The sequence below is a fragment of the Pyrus communis genome, chromosome 17 (genome assembly GCF_963583255.1).
Source record: "Pyrus communis chromosome 17, drPyrComm1.1, whole genome shotgun sequence".
Taxonomy (NCBI): domain Eukaryota; kingdom Viridiplantae; phylum Streptophyta; class Magnoliopsida; order Rosales; family Rosaceae; genus Pyrus; species Pyrus communis.
Window position 1 is genome coordinate 13,581,679 of NC_084819.1, and position 14,481 is coordinate 13,596,159.

Sequence of the window (14,481 nt, forward strand, 5' to 3'; positions counted from 1 at the left end):
GGGTTTAATTAGTGTTTACTGAATTTTTGGTTTGTACTAAATGATTGGATATGCCTTTTCTGTCTAAAAGGGATGCCAAAGTAGCTTTCATGTCATAAATTTTGCCCAACAAACATATTTTCCTTCATATTTCGTTGGGGTTTTGATTGGTTTGGCAACCATCTGTTGCTCTTTTTTTGGACTCCAAATTTTACCCACGAGTCCTCAATGTATAATATAATTAGCTTAGGTTCACTCGATAAAATTCTTTAAATCAGAGCACATTCCGCTATTAGATTTAACAATATTCTATGTCATATATTGATATACTTTAAAGCTTCTGATTGTGCGTATTGAGTTTCTTGAAACTTTCATATGATAAACCATTCTTCTAACTTTTTAAAAAGAGCGGTCAAGTTTATCTATGACATGTGAACTACCACTTTTACGCATATTGATAATTGTAAGGTAGAAAAGTGAGCATTATCAATAACATCAAAGCATCATTGGCGATATAACACCATTTATTCCTTTTATATTTTTGTAGGAAAATATTTTATTTATAAAATATCTTAAAATTTACGTTGGATAGTCATCACAATCAATCCACAACCTAATTCTAAAATAAAAAACAAAAACACAATTTTTAAGTACACGATACGCTGAATGAATATAATCATATATATGCAACAACAATACTAACATTAATTAACAATAAGGCTTTAGCTTGTTGTTATTTTTTTTTCATTTTTGACAAACGATAGCGTTAGTAGATTAAATTGTTAATTGTTAAGAAAGATGATCGAATCTACACTACGAATACAGGTTATAATTAATTTTCAGTAAATATCACTAATTGATTTTATAAATTGAAGTTTTACCCATTTTCTTCCCTTTTTTTTTCCTTTCTTTTTGGGTAAATGAAGTTTTACCCATATTTGTTTCTACACATGATTGGTTGGTCAGACAAAGAACGTGGAAGTCGGAGCAAGTGCAGCAATGGTCTCCCCCACACGTACAGTAATTTTGAAAGTACAAATTTATCCCAAAGACATGTTTTTATGTGAACGAGATAAGATTTTAACCCAGGAATTCGGAGACAGTTACACGTGTCGAAGACACAAGTGATGTGGCTCAGACGTTGGAACTGGTCCAAAGAGGTTTTGGTTAACCAGTGTAGCCGGTAAACCCCCGCCAGTTACCGGTTGGCTCTGAATTATGGGGACGAGGCTCAAAACTTTATAAACAGTTTCGGGGGGTTTAAGAAACAAAAAAGAAAGCTGGGTGGTTTTTGTGGGGGTTTTTGGTGATCCGACACGGACAGACCCATTTCCGTAGGTGAGAATATTTGTGTTTTTAGACACCGATTATTGTGGCCTTTTTGTGAAGAAACAAGTATGATTCTCTCTTTTGGTGCAGAGTTTTTTGTTTCGTTGATGAATTTTGGATGGGTGTTTTTCTTCATGAAAAGGAAAATCCAGATCAGATTTTTGCATTTATTTTTGTAGAATCTAGGATTTTTGTGTGTGTTAAATTTTTTGTTTAATTTTGTTTCCTCTGATGTGTTTTTGTACGTTTGCACATTTGAATTTCTTGGAATTTTTGTCTTCCTATTCATTTTAAAATATATGAATTCTATGGAAGTCTCTCTCTCCATATAAATTATGGTTTTCGAGACCTGAGCCAAGTTGGCTAAAACATGAAAGTATATAGAATATCGCTCAAATAAAAGATATGTATATATAATTTTATGATCTGCCATTTTACATTCTGTCAGGGTTTAACATTTTGGTTTCCTGCTGTTTTATTAAAATATTTACATCAATATATATTTTTTATTGTTGTTTGAATACGAAAATGGTTTTTGCAGAAACTGAGGTTTCCAGATCAGGCTCAAGTTATTATATTATTGTACTTTGAAATGGAGGTTTTCCAACTGCCCTTTTACCCGTAAGCCTTCTTCACCCTTTCAACTGTCAACCTTCTTTTCTGCATTGATGCATTTATGCATTTGATTTACTTTTTTATTATTTTTATATATTATAGGATTATATTTATGTCCTATATTTAATTCTTCTTACCATTCCTTGGATTTTGACGATCAGGAAGTATTAAATAACATGTTTGGTAAAGAATTAAAACTGCATTGAACCTGTGAACTGCTAAAAAGTTAGAGGCTTAATTTGATTGATAGCCCGTGGTGATAGAATAGTCGAAAGATAGTACTGTGGTAAAAAATATTAGAATCTAAACTTCTGTAGTGAGGTCTGTTAGGATTTAGATCCAAAATTGCAAGTTTTGTTAACTCTCTGTTAATTGTTAGCACGTGAGCGTTACATCTGGCTAAAAAGATAAAATTAGCCTCACATGTGAGCTTCACGTGCTAACAAATAAAAAGAGTTCCATTTTAGCCTCACATGCTCACGTGCTAACAATTAACGGAGTGGTGTTGGAACTTTTAATTTTGAACCTAAATCCTAATGGATTTCACTACGAAGGCTGTCTTTCGACTACCTATCACCACGGGGACTAATAACCCAATTAGGCCAAAGTTAAATGAAAAAATTCCCAGAGTATAATTTTAATTACAAAAATAAAGGAGAGGAAAGCAGGAAAACTACATTTGCTTGGACAGAATTTGTGGAATTTATTTTAACTGTGATCTTCTGTTGTTCAATCTGTTGAATTGTGCTTTTCTTGGTTGAATTGGTCCCGAAATTAGTCTTTCAGAGCTCAATTTGGCTTTAAAAAGTTGGGTTTTGCAGCAATTGGTACAACCAGGATCATATAAGAACTTATCTACATTATATCAGTGTTGTTAAAGGAATAGTATGATTCGTTTGATATATTTGTCTTAGTGTTCTTGGTCAATTTCCTCTTAAACTGAGACGATATTGGAACGTCACAAAAACCTGTGCCTATATTGGGAGTGTTATATGCTGGTCAACTGGTGTGGTCATTTTTCTTCTGCACATGCATTTGATGCAGGAATTTCCTGGCTGCTAATTTGCTATTTCTTTTGTCTCCAGTTTCTGTATATATCATGATTGAATGCAGATGCGAATATCAAGTCATTACGCTTATCAATGTTTTTTGATCGTATTGCAGCGGTGGTTGTGACTTTTAGCAGATGACTCTTTGCACTTGTTATGAATGTCTGAGATATGGTATTGCAGCGGAGGTTGGATTATGGCTTCAGTGGCTACCGGATGCCCGAGGTTCCTCGAGCTTCTAGATCAGCTAGGGTAAATAAAGGCTCCCATGACCCATCTTATGGTTGTCTATTGATAATTTTTTTCGTGCGTATACGGAGTCCTGATCGCATTTTTCATCATTATCTTTGTTTTAGGGGAGGGGACCTATCAGGAAGAAACTTGAGGCCAATCAGATTCATGCGTTTGAGATTTTGGCTAGTGTAGCTGGTAAATTATTGCAGGAGAGCAAGGATCCTCTACCGACTAATGATTCTTTTGGAAAGGACCCGCATTTCAAATTTGGCGGTATTACTAAAAGCAAACAACAGGATAAAGGAAGCTTGCTGAAGGAAGAACCTTGTGAGTTGGGAAGCTGTGATGAGGAAACCTTTTTATACGTGCACGGGTTGCAAGAGCGCAGGAAAAGCTATACGTTGAATGGGGTTTCACATTCTCAGGAAAATTTTAGTTATGAGATCAACTCGGTGTCTAAAAGTCTAGATTCAGAGAGGATCAATTTTGGTAAGGGATTGGGTGCAGTTGATAGCAGAAATTCTTGTGGAAGCCATTCTAACAAAGTAGTCAATGACTCTCCCTTATCTGAAGATTCCATTGCAGAGAAGCCACAGGGTCTACTTAAGAGGAAGCAAGTGACTGAACCATCACAGGATACGAGTATGAAGGAAGAAAGAACCGAGTTTCTCGGCAGTTCAGAGGATGTAATGGAAATGGAAGAAAGGCCTCATGAGCTGGTCAGTTCTAGGCATGATGTGAAGACTCCATTTTCAGGGGACTGCAAAAATCACGGTCCTTTTCTCGGCCATTGTGCTAACATTAGAGTAGTTAATAGAGATGATGACAAAAGCACCATGACAAAGGAATTTGAACATCCACCAGAAGACGGTGATAAGAAAATAACAAATCTGGCTGCACCCGGTCATGGTAATCGGCTTTACAATGCACTCTTGTTTTTAATGTAAGATAGGCTTTAGGTTCTACGGTAGCAATTGATGATCATATCAATGTTCTTGGCTTAGGACGGAAACTCTTTTTCTTGGATTTTATGTTTGTATGATAAATAATAGCTTTGAAACTGAATTGATGCTTTCAGATGGGAAAATAAGGCAAGCTAACTGTAACTGGAGAACTTGTTACTCACACCAAAGGTCACAAAAGATATATCCTTTCAAAAAGAGAAAGTTCTTTAATTGGAGGCCACTCGCTACATCTGATAGAGGGTGTAACTGTGAAGGCATATTTAACACTCCTGACAAGATACTAAATGGCGACAACTGCTGCGCAGGTTAAATTTTTCATGCTGTCTGCTTTCCGCTTTCTGCCTATATGTAGATAATGATGTATACTCTCCGTTTACGTTAAGGGTTTAGATTTTAGGGATATATTCAAGTTTGGCTGAACAGTCCTAGCTCTTGAATGCAGCAGTTAGATCATCCTCAACAACGGGTCAGCAAGTACCTCCCAAGTCTAACGATTGTAATGGTAAGAATGTCTGCAATAAAATTCTACAACATATTTGTCATTTTACTTTACAATTGTCGTAGACACTTCTTTCTTTTGTTGACCAGTGAAGCTTAGCATTAAATCCTTCAAGGTTCCAGAGCTCTTTATTGAAGTTCCTACAACCGCAACTGTTGGTTCGTTGAAGGTTTGTATTATTGCCATTTTTGATCTGCTGATACGTCAATTTTGCTTGCATTTTGTTCTCTAGGCCTAGTTCTATCTTTTGAGGGGATGGGGGGGGGGGTTGGTTAAAAATACTGTGCGGTCTTTCCAATTTCATATGCAACATCAGGTCAAATGAAATGTGTTACAACCGAGCGATTGAAGATTACTTCAATTTATGTCGTACAATTTTTCAACATTATTTTGATACTTCTTAAGCTGGATAAATTAAGCATGGCTGTCATAGATGATTATTTCTTACACCGAGCAAGGTTGGTTAGGTGGAGTGTATAGTTTCAGCCCTGGTTTCTACTTTTGGGAGCACTAGTAGCGGAAGTAGGGAGGCATTTTGCTTTTTTTGGTTCATAGCTGGAACTTAACTGTTAAGTTATGATTAAGAAGATGCAGAAGGTATGCAATCTTTATCTATCTTAAAATCTTTCCGTTTACGTAGTTGATGAGGTCTCTTAATTGTGTTGGGGAAGAAAAATAGATCCATTATAGGGTTCAAGATATCTCATTCAATCATTTTGTCTAGATTTAACTGGTGATATCTGATTAGGTAATTTTTCTGCAGAGGACAGTAATGGAGGCAGTAACGTCTATACTCGGAGATGGATTACATGTTGGCATCCTGGTCCAGGGAGAAAAGGTCAGAGATGACAACAAAACTCTACTGCAGACAGGGATTTCTCAGGATGACAAGCGACATAATTTGGGTTTCATCTTGGAGCCCAAACGGGCAAAGCTTACGTATCCTCCATGCAGTGAAGATCCATCTTTGGTATCTGGCAGATCTCAGGAGTTAACCAGGTGATCACATAATAAGTGTTAACTTATGAATTGAATCATCATACTCGTGCCCCAGTGGTAGCTCAAACTCGCATTTACTTCCTAGTTTTCGAATCTTAGGTTACGATTAATCTCGTTGCTTATCTTTATGCGAGTATGTTTTGTTGTCAGGCATTCGGCATCTTTGGTGTCACAACCTGGGACTTCAGATGTCTCGATGAGTCCTCCAGTACTAAGTTTGGGTGGCTGCATTGAAAGAGACTTCAAGGAAGTTCCTTCTCTTGCTAGTACTTCAACTGACAAAACCCCGCCAACATCCCAAGCTCTCGTTGCAGTTCCACCAATTAGCATGAAGGCATTGGCTGTGGTTCCTTTTCATCGGAAATCTGGGCATCAAGAGTATGTACAGCGCCGAATCAGGAGACCTTTCTCTGTTCCAGAAGTAGAAGCATTGGTTCAGGCTGTTGAGAAACTTGGAACGGGAAGGTTGGCTTGAACTTTGATTGTACCTTGCTATAGTTGAGAAAAACTAGTACCATGATGCAGATTGTGAGAATTTTCTTCGATTGCAGGTGGCGCGATGTTAAGTTGCGTGCTTTCGAAAGTACAAAACATCGAACTTACGTGGATCTGAAGGTGAGTGTTTTATTTGATAATTGTTTAGCTGAAGCTTAAATGGAATGGCGTTCAACGCTGTTGTCATCTCAACAATATTTGGAAAATTGGGATGGTGCAGGACAAGTGGAAAACGTTGGTGCACACAGCGAGGATCTCCCCGCAGCAAAGGAGGGGAGAGCCGGTTCCACAGGAGCTCTTGGACCGCGTCCTAGCCGCCCATGCCTACTGGTCTCAGCGGCACGCCAAACAGCAGGTGAAAGCGGCGGTCTGAGCCCGAGGCTCTGTAACAGAGAACCGGGAAGGAGAAGCGTATGTTGTCTATATGTAAAAATTACAGACAGAAAAATTGACATGTAAACGTGACCTGTTGCAAAATGCTGTCTTAACTTGACCCACAAGACACCAAATCCTTTCGATCCCAATTAAAAAGTGTCTTGTGAGATCATCTTCAGTAGACATGTCAAACAATTATTGTCAAAATTTTATTCGATCGCTAATGCGGACAATTGAATATACATGTTAAATCTTCTTTCATATATGCATGTGTTAAATATTTATTTTATTAATATATTAGATCTCAAGATTACAATAACTATTAAAAAATAATTTTATTTTTCTTCTTATTGGTTGGTGGTGAGACCCCATGCATTTAAAAAATTAAATAAAAGCATTTGACGCCTAAGACCATCTCCAAATGAGATGTCAAATTCTAAGTGGAATGCCATGTAATCAAATTTGAAGGTTGAAACTTGTCAATCCTATGTGAATTGAGATATGAGTTTTCATATGCTAAATTTGATATATGAGTTTTCAGAGAAAATGTGATGTCAAATAATTTTTAATTATTTTATTTTGTGAATCCCATTAATGCATCAATTATAGATCTTGAAAATTTATTTTAATTGATTTTTTTTAAATGGGTCCTATAAATATCATTTATAATAAAAAAAACATATTGGTTGGAAAAATAGAAAATCTGACAATGCCACATTAACCATCAAATTAAAATTTAATATTTATCTTTTTGACATATTTATTGAAGATGCTCTTAAGTTTTGTGCTGTCAAAAAGGACAGACAAAGGCAATGCAGTGAATCCATGTCAGTTTATATAACATTTTTGGTCAAAAGAAATGTTGCCGTTTTTTGTCCCACATTGCATTTCACGTCACATTTGAATGCTTTGACATGCAAAATAATTTGTTTTCAATTCAATCCATGATTTTTCAAAAATTTGAGCGTTGTTTGTAGCCACATTTGACTTGTGAGTTATATACCTTATTCTTAATCTTGTGACACGAGTCAGGTGCTAACTTGTCACAATGGGTCACCAAATCACATGGAATATGAATCCCCCCTCCCTCCCTCCCTCCCTCCCTCCCTAATGCTTAGTTTTGCCAAAGCCCCTTGGAACAATATTAACAAAACCATTTTGATACCAGAGTTGATTGCCAAAGCCCCTTGGAACAATATTAACAAAACCATTTTGATACCAGAGTTGAAGAAATAATAGTTATGAGTTATTCCTGCACCTGAAATCGAATAAATAATAGTTATGAGTTATTCCTGCACCTGAAATTGAAGAGATATTCTCGTTACTAATTCATCATGTAACAAGTTTTTATTGAACTCATGGTTCAAATTTTCAACATGTTGTAAGCACTAATTGATCGGGTAATGCCATGAATTGATTGCAATTGAAATTATGTGTTGGGTTTCATATTCTCAGTATTAGTGCATTTGAGGTTTTATCCAATTCCTAGTGTCACTGCACTCGTGTTCCTTCTTATCCCAAGTATCAGCTGTAAATAAAAAAACAAAATGAAAATGATAGTCACTCTTTTTTTTTTTTTTTACACAACCATTCGTATTTGTGTCCACAAGATTGGATAAATTAAGCAAAACCTGATCAACAAGAGAATCACAAACACACTATACATAACTAATATGTAGAAACAGGAACTCTCAGGGTACTGTACTAGATACACATGGTTCATCAATCTATAAAGAGACAAGAACCAATCTATAGATAGACAAGAAGCATGTGAAGGAATTTCAAATGGTGCATTTCTCATTTGTGGTCCTTGTGAAGAACACCACTTGACTGTTGCAAATTCAGCAGCAACTCCCTACTTCTATCCAATCATAAATAGACACATGTCCAAATAATTGAAATAGTAATCTCACATTGAACATGTGTTCATCTGTGATTGATTAGAAGCAGAAGCGGCTGCTAGATTTGTAGCAGCCAAGTAGTGTCCCCTTGCGAAGTGCATGTGCTTAACTTGGGTTGATCAATTAATTAAGCACTAATTGCAGCTAGAATTATTATTTAAATTGAGTATCAGGTAGACAGTTATGTGTGGTCAGCTCTTACTACACTTTTTCTGCTAAAGAAGTATTATGTATTTGATAAAGTACTAATCTTTTGGAAAGATCAACCTCTTCGGATCCATTTTGTGGGGATTTTAGAAATCTTCACATTCTAGTTGTTCATTGTACATCTTGCAGCCAGTTTTTGTAAGATATTATTTGTGTTTAATTTTAATAAAAAAAATCAAATGATTTATGACCGCACGATGCACGATGAATGACTAAGATGTGTGGATTTCTAAAACCACCACAATTTGAATCCGGATGGGATCCAAGTCCAATCTTTTGCATCTCCAAAACACAGTTAAATTTGTGTTTTTCAATGAAATTTTTTTAGTGTAACGGTCATACTGTTACATGGATGTTGTTAGTATTTTAGTATGTATTTACCATACTTAGTACTACAGTCTAGTGATATTCTTTTGCACCTGCACATAAGAGATCTTAAAATCATATTTTGTGAATGACGAGTTCGATTTCAATTATTCCCGTCATTCCTTTGTGTAAATATATTTTTGTATAATGTTGTGTCCCAAACGTTATTTTTTTTTTTCACTAGGTGAGGTGCTAAGGGATATTCCCAAATTAGGTGAGGTGCTGGAGGTTGAAACCAATTCGAAATGATTGGTTCAAATGCTCAACAAAGAGATCCAAGATGATGTTTCTATGTAGGTATTTTGGTTGATATTTGGAATATGATGCGGTCATTCCAGTCGGTGAAGTTCATCTTCACCCCTCATCAATGCAATCATGCAACCCATATGGTGGCGGTGTACATTTTGAAGCATGGCGGGATAATTAGTTGGGATGAATTAGGACTAGAATTTATTTTTAATATTTTAGCAGAAGAAGCAAATGTTTCCATTCGTATTTGATTATTAATATAATTCTAACTTTCGACAAAAAAAAAAGACCACTTCTATTAACAAATAGATACATGTGTTATACCATAAGTGAATTAGTAACATCACTTGACAATATGACGTACTAAAACTCTCTTTCTAATAAAAGTAAGACTTGTATTATGAATCCTACTTTTATCAGAGAGATAATTTAAACGTGGTGTCTCTCCTTAGCATCACCCGTTCCGCTTTATCCTCTTGCATTTCCCCTTTTGTTTTCGGGTAATTCCGTGATTGAACAAATCGATCAATGATGAACGTAAACAAATAAAGAAGTGCAGGTTGGTTGTTGGCATAACAAAAATCAAAGACAGTAGAGAGCCACACAAACACACATGTGAACGAAAAATTCATCATTCTTTTGGTGGCACTTTTAGCTTTTTGAAAGATGCCCCTATTCCCACGGACCATGTCATTTGTCATGCTACTTTCACTTGGTATGCTATCCAACATTTAAATTGTTTCCAAAATTCAATGTTTCACATTGATTTTTCTTTTCCATATCAAAGAGATCAAAAAGTTGTCGTTGGGTTTTTTTTTTTTTTTTTTTTTTTTGACAAACAAAAATGTTAGTGTGTTAATTATGTTGTGGATAATATGTGGATGACCCACATGAATAGTTTGTAACTATTTATGCACAATATTTTCACTATTCATTTGTGAAAAATTTGTAAAGTGAATAGTATTATCTTTGCTTATAAAACGAATGAGGGTATAGAAGCAAGGAGGCACACGGAAGTGGAAGAGAGAACGGAAGTGGAAGAGAGAAAAGAGAAGAAGAGAGAGAAAAGAGAGGAAGAGGAGAGGGGATAATAGAGAGAGAGAGTTATTTTGTACTCTTATTATTCTAAATTATAATGGAAGTACCATTGTTGTCCCAAAGACGTACTCCAGTCACACTGACTGTAGAGGAACCTCGTAAATTTTGTGTCTTGTTTCTTTTATTCCACTGCATACACCATCGCTTTTACAACACGTTATCAGTACGAGATGCTCTCATGTTAGTGGAAAACATAACACCATAAATTCGGACAAACAAAGGTACAACAAAACAAGCAAAGGTATGTCCATTTTTTCGTCTCTCCCACCGCGCCAGAAGCGCCCCACCAAATTCCGGTGAGAATTAAAATTTACAACGATCTGTAGTCGTCACGAGATAAGAAAGGTCGTACCTAACAACTGGTTTCCAGAGATCCAGAAGAATCTCATCAAACTTGGAAACCCAGATCGCGTCATTTTCGACGGATCTCGAGAACTCCTATGAATACTCAGTTGTCTGAGATGGTGATGGCAGAACTGACTCCACATAGGCCTCCCTCTCTTGTACCTCCATCAACCCCGATGTCATCTATGTTCCTGTATGGAAGTTCTTGTTTCGTGATGCCATATTCTTTGGACCATGCAAGGAAAATTGAAGAAAACACAAGGATGGGAAATGGTATTCCTTATCTGGCCTTTCCCATGGAAAAAGTAACAGTCTGTGCGTTTTTGCATAAAGAAAAAGAGGCAAAAGCAATGGAATTATGCATCAGCACATTTTGAAAAAGCATAAGACAAAATAATAAAATAAAAGGAAAAATGATGGTGCGTTAGACACCATGTGGAAACCAAGAAAAAAAAAACAAAAGTTTTTTGGATTGTTGCACCATGTGAATGAATAAGAAAAAAATAATAATAAAAAAAAAGGGTAAAGGCTTTTAGATGGTGTTGCACCATCTGAAAAGAAAGAAAAAAAATATATATGTATTTATTTATGTGAATGATGTTGGTTTAAAATCCTTTCACAAGTTCTATTTACTTTAAAACAATTTATTTATCATGGACGATTTTACTGCCTACTGCTTTAAGTTTTTGATTTAAGTGAATGATGCTGAATTAAAACTCTTATCACAAGCTTTATTTACTGTGGCTGGAATTACCGCCTATTGTTTTAATTTATTTATTGTACTTATCTTTTGTTACGATGAGTATATATAGGACCTGAAATTCCTTGATCAGATCAGAACCTGCAGTTTCTTGATCCTAATCATATAAAATGATTGGACCCGAAATTCCATCATACCAAAAGATCGGGTATGAAGTCCCTTGATCCTTAAGATCAGGACATAAAGTTCTTTGATGAGTACAGTAAGTTTGAAGTGCCATAGTGCCTCAACTTAATTATAATAAAAGTCATAAGAGTTTCAGTCTACAGACTATTAAATAAGGATCAGAAGTTCCTTATATCCATACTCAAAATGGTTTAGCAGAAATATTTATTAAGCGGATGAAACTGATTACCTGCGCTCTGCTCATGAAAACAAAATTGTCAAGTTTTCTACATGGTGACATGTCATGATGCATTATTAGTTTGGTTGGGACCTGTCTCCAACCATCAATACTTCTCAATACAACTCGTGTTTAGGAACCAACCAAACATTATACATTTATGTGTTTTTGATTGTGTTATCTATGTGCCTATTGCACCGCCGTAATTTATTAAAATGAGGTATCAACACAAATTGGAAATTTATGTTGGATTTGATTCATCATCTATCATTCAATATTTGGAACCCTTGATTGAGGATATGTTTACCGTGTAGTTTACGAATTGTCATTTTGATAAGACAATTTTCCCGCTGTTAGGGGGAGAAAATAACTTCGTTTCAGAAGAACGATTAGAAAATATCATTCCAGAAGAATGATGAGAAAAGACCGTTCCAGAAGAACGAAGAGAATTTGTCTTATTTTGATTCATGAAGCAATCAATACAAAAACGAAGTGAGAATAATTGAATGATGTAACGATATGCAAATCAAATGCCAGATGCATTTAATGATGCAATGAAAGTGATGAAATCACATATACTTGCTACAAATGTGCCTACAAGAATTGATGTCCTTATTGGACAAAATAATGATGCAGTAAATGATTTATTTGTTTCACGTCTGAAGCGTGGTAGTCCTTCAGACTCAAAATGGTTAGTCATTTGAAAGAAGAAGAATATGACACTATTGAACTATTACATTCTCGAAGCATAATTGCAACATGCCGGAAGCATGACAGTTGCTGCATGGATACACGTCCTAGAAAGGACAATCTGGGACATGGGAATGTTGATGTCTCATGGATGAAGCATGATTGACGTATAGGTTCCAATGACTCAACTCCCGAAGTGGAGATTAAAATCCAAGCTCTATAATGCTCAAGAGGAGGTTATGATCCGCATTCTCTAAACTATGACTATCCTGGAAGAAATAGTGTAATGCTCTTGAAGAGGCAATGGATATCCAAAGAAATGGAAAGCTTTTATGCATGCACATGCACATGAGAATATGGGATCACAAATTGATGATAACCAATGGTAATTTTGGTTTTTACAAGTAGCTACTAAATTCATCAATGAGTTGTATTGATATTGAGTCCCGTTCTTTTTCTGTCAACAAAATTATTGGCCAAAATGGAGAAAGGCAATTCCATTACAATTTTGTAAGAACGTGGAAAAATAGACCTATATACTTGAATGCAATACAAATAGCCAAAAGATGTTAAACCTAGAAGGTTACATATGGGCATTTGTAATACTGTGAAATACACTCACACGATATGACACAAGGTTATAAACAAGTTCATATGAATAGAGAATTATATACGAAGGGTTATGTGTCGCCTACATCATATCTCTATAAGTAAATCCCTCAAATATACATGGAAGCAAATTGCTCTGTATAAATTCCAAAGGAAAATGTGTCATGAAGTGTAGAAAATCCTTGAAGGATTCAAATTGCTTAAAGTAAGCCCCGGAAGGGTAAAGCATAAAATATGTACTCAATACCAATGGATGATATAAATTGCCTTAGTGAGTGCTTTCATTATGATATTGTTGCAGCATACTAAAATCTCTTGTAAGAGTTGATGATATTAAATTGAGACTCCTGAAGAGTCTAGAAAGATTATAAAGTGTTGAGGGAAATATTGTCTCGAACTGCAGATCGATCAATATGTCAACACGAATCTTATCCATGATGTTTATAATATTAAAGAATCATATGGATTGAAGATTATGAGTTGAACACTCAAATGATTTAGACACTAAGAATGATCAATTATCTTCGTGAGGGTAAATATAAATTGATATTTGGTCCAGAAGTACCAGATCTTAGTGAAGTATATGCTTTATTGTATTTGGCACAATATATTGAATGCAATAAAACTTATTTATTAATATCTCCGAGAAATTACAGACATGTACATACATATGAGTTAAAACAAACAAACAAGATGAGCTTTCACAAAGGTTGCTCATGTGAAACCTCAGTACTCAGCAATACCTCATAAGGGGGAGGCACTAGAGATTGATCATGTGGCACCCCAGTACTTGACAAAACACCAGAAGGAGAAGGCATCAGTTGCCTTCGGAATCTAGCAACGAACCTCTGGTGATCATTTTGAATCCGACTTTCGGATTCTTGAAGATGGTCAAGTTTTCTTTTCATGCTCGTTGAGTAATTATTTGCAAGCATGTGTAACACTCTATTCTTGTGCTTGAGCCCTCTGATTTCTTGTTTAAGACTTGCCACCTCAGCCATCAATGATTCAACTTGGTGATTTCGAGCAAGTAGGCGTTGACCCATATTGGATACAGAGCCCGCACATTGAACACTAAGAGCCAAGGAGTCTTGAACGACCGACTCATCAGACTGTTTTGAAAGGATTCTGTTATCCTTTGAAGTGAGAAGATTCCTAACTACCACAGTAGCGGTATGTTATTGTTCATCACATAGTCCCCAATCGTAAGAGGACCATTACAAGATAAGAAGGATGGGCGCCATATATTATCTTAACGCTGCTCGTCTGTATCACTCCTAAGACTCAAATCTAAGCCAATGTTAGATGGGCAAGCCATTTTCAGAAATGATGAAGGAAAAAGGATGTTAAATAAAATCTCAGAAGTGTAAGAAG

General features: G+C 35.8%; 1 protein-coding gene across 3 annotated transcripts; it reads left to right on the plus strand.

Annotated features, from left to right (window-relative positions):
* Positions 1 to 1,258: 1,258 nt before the first annotated feature.
* Positions 1,259 to 6,862, plus strand: LOC137723574 (telomere repeat-binding protein 5-like). 3 transcript variants are annotated; one of them, XM_068462770.1, is made up of 11 exons: positions 1,259 to 1,317; positions 1,850 to 1,929; positions 3,088 to 3,224; positions 3,329 to 4,115; positions 4,285 to 4,476; positions 4,614 to 4,673; positions 4,760 to 4,839; positions 5,434 to 5,669; positions 5,820 to 6,134; positions 6,221 to 6,284; positions 6,385 to 6,862. In XM_068462770.1, exons 3-11 carry the CDS (start codon positions 3,144 to 3,146, stop codon positions 6,535 to 6,537), a joined length of 1,968 nt encoding a protein of 655 aa, XP_068318871.1. In that variant the 5' UTR covers positions 1,259 to 1,317; positions 1,850 to 1,929; positions 3,088 to 3,143; the 3' UTR covers positions 6,538 to 6,862. The 3 variants fall into 3 exon arrangements, with proteins under 3 accessions (XP_068318871.1, XP_068318873.1, XP_068318872.1); XM_068462772.1 differs by lacking the exon at positions 1,259 to 1,317 and having other exon boundaries at positions 1,841 to 1,929; positions 3,329 to 3,695; positions 3,780 to 4,115; XM_068462771.1 differs by lacking the exon at positions 1,259 to 1,317 and having other exon boundaries at positions 1,841 to 1,929; positions 4,617 to 4,673.
* Positions 6,863 to 14,481: the final 7,619 nt, after the last annotated feature.

Bases quoted from the DNA above. Each gene is read 5' to 3' on its own strand.
- LOC137723574 (XM_068462770.1), top strand. From the start codon at position 3,144: ATGGTATTGCAGCGGAGGTTGGATTATGGCTTCAGTGGCTACCGGATG. The intron at 4,840-5,433 runs GTTTGTATTATT...ATTTTTCTGCAG, and splicing joins CAACTGTTGGTTCGTTGAAG to AGGACAGTAATGGAGGCAGT. The intron at 6,135-6,220 runs GTTGGCTTGAAC...CTTCGATTGCAG, and splicing joins GAGAAACTTGGAACGGGAAG to GTGGCGCGATGTTAAGTTGC.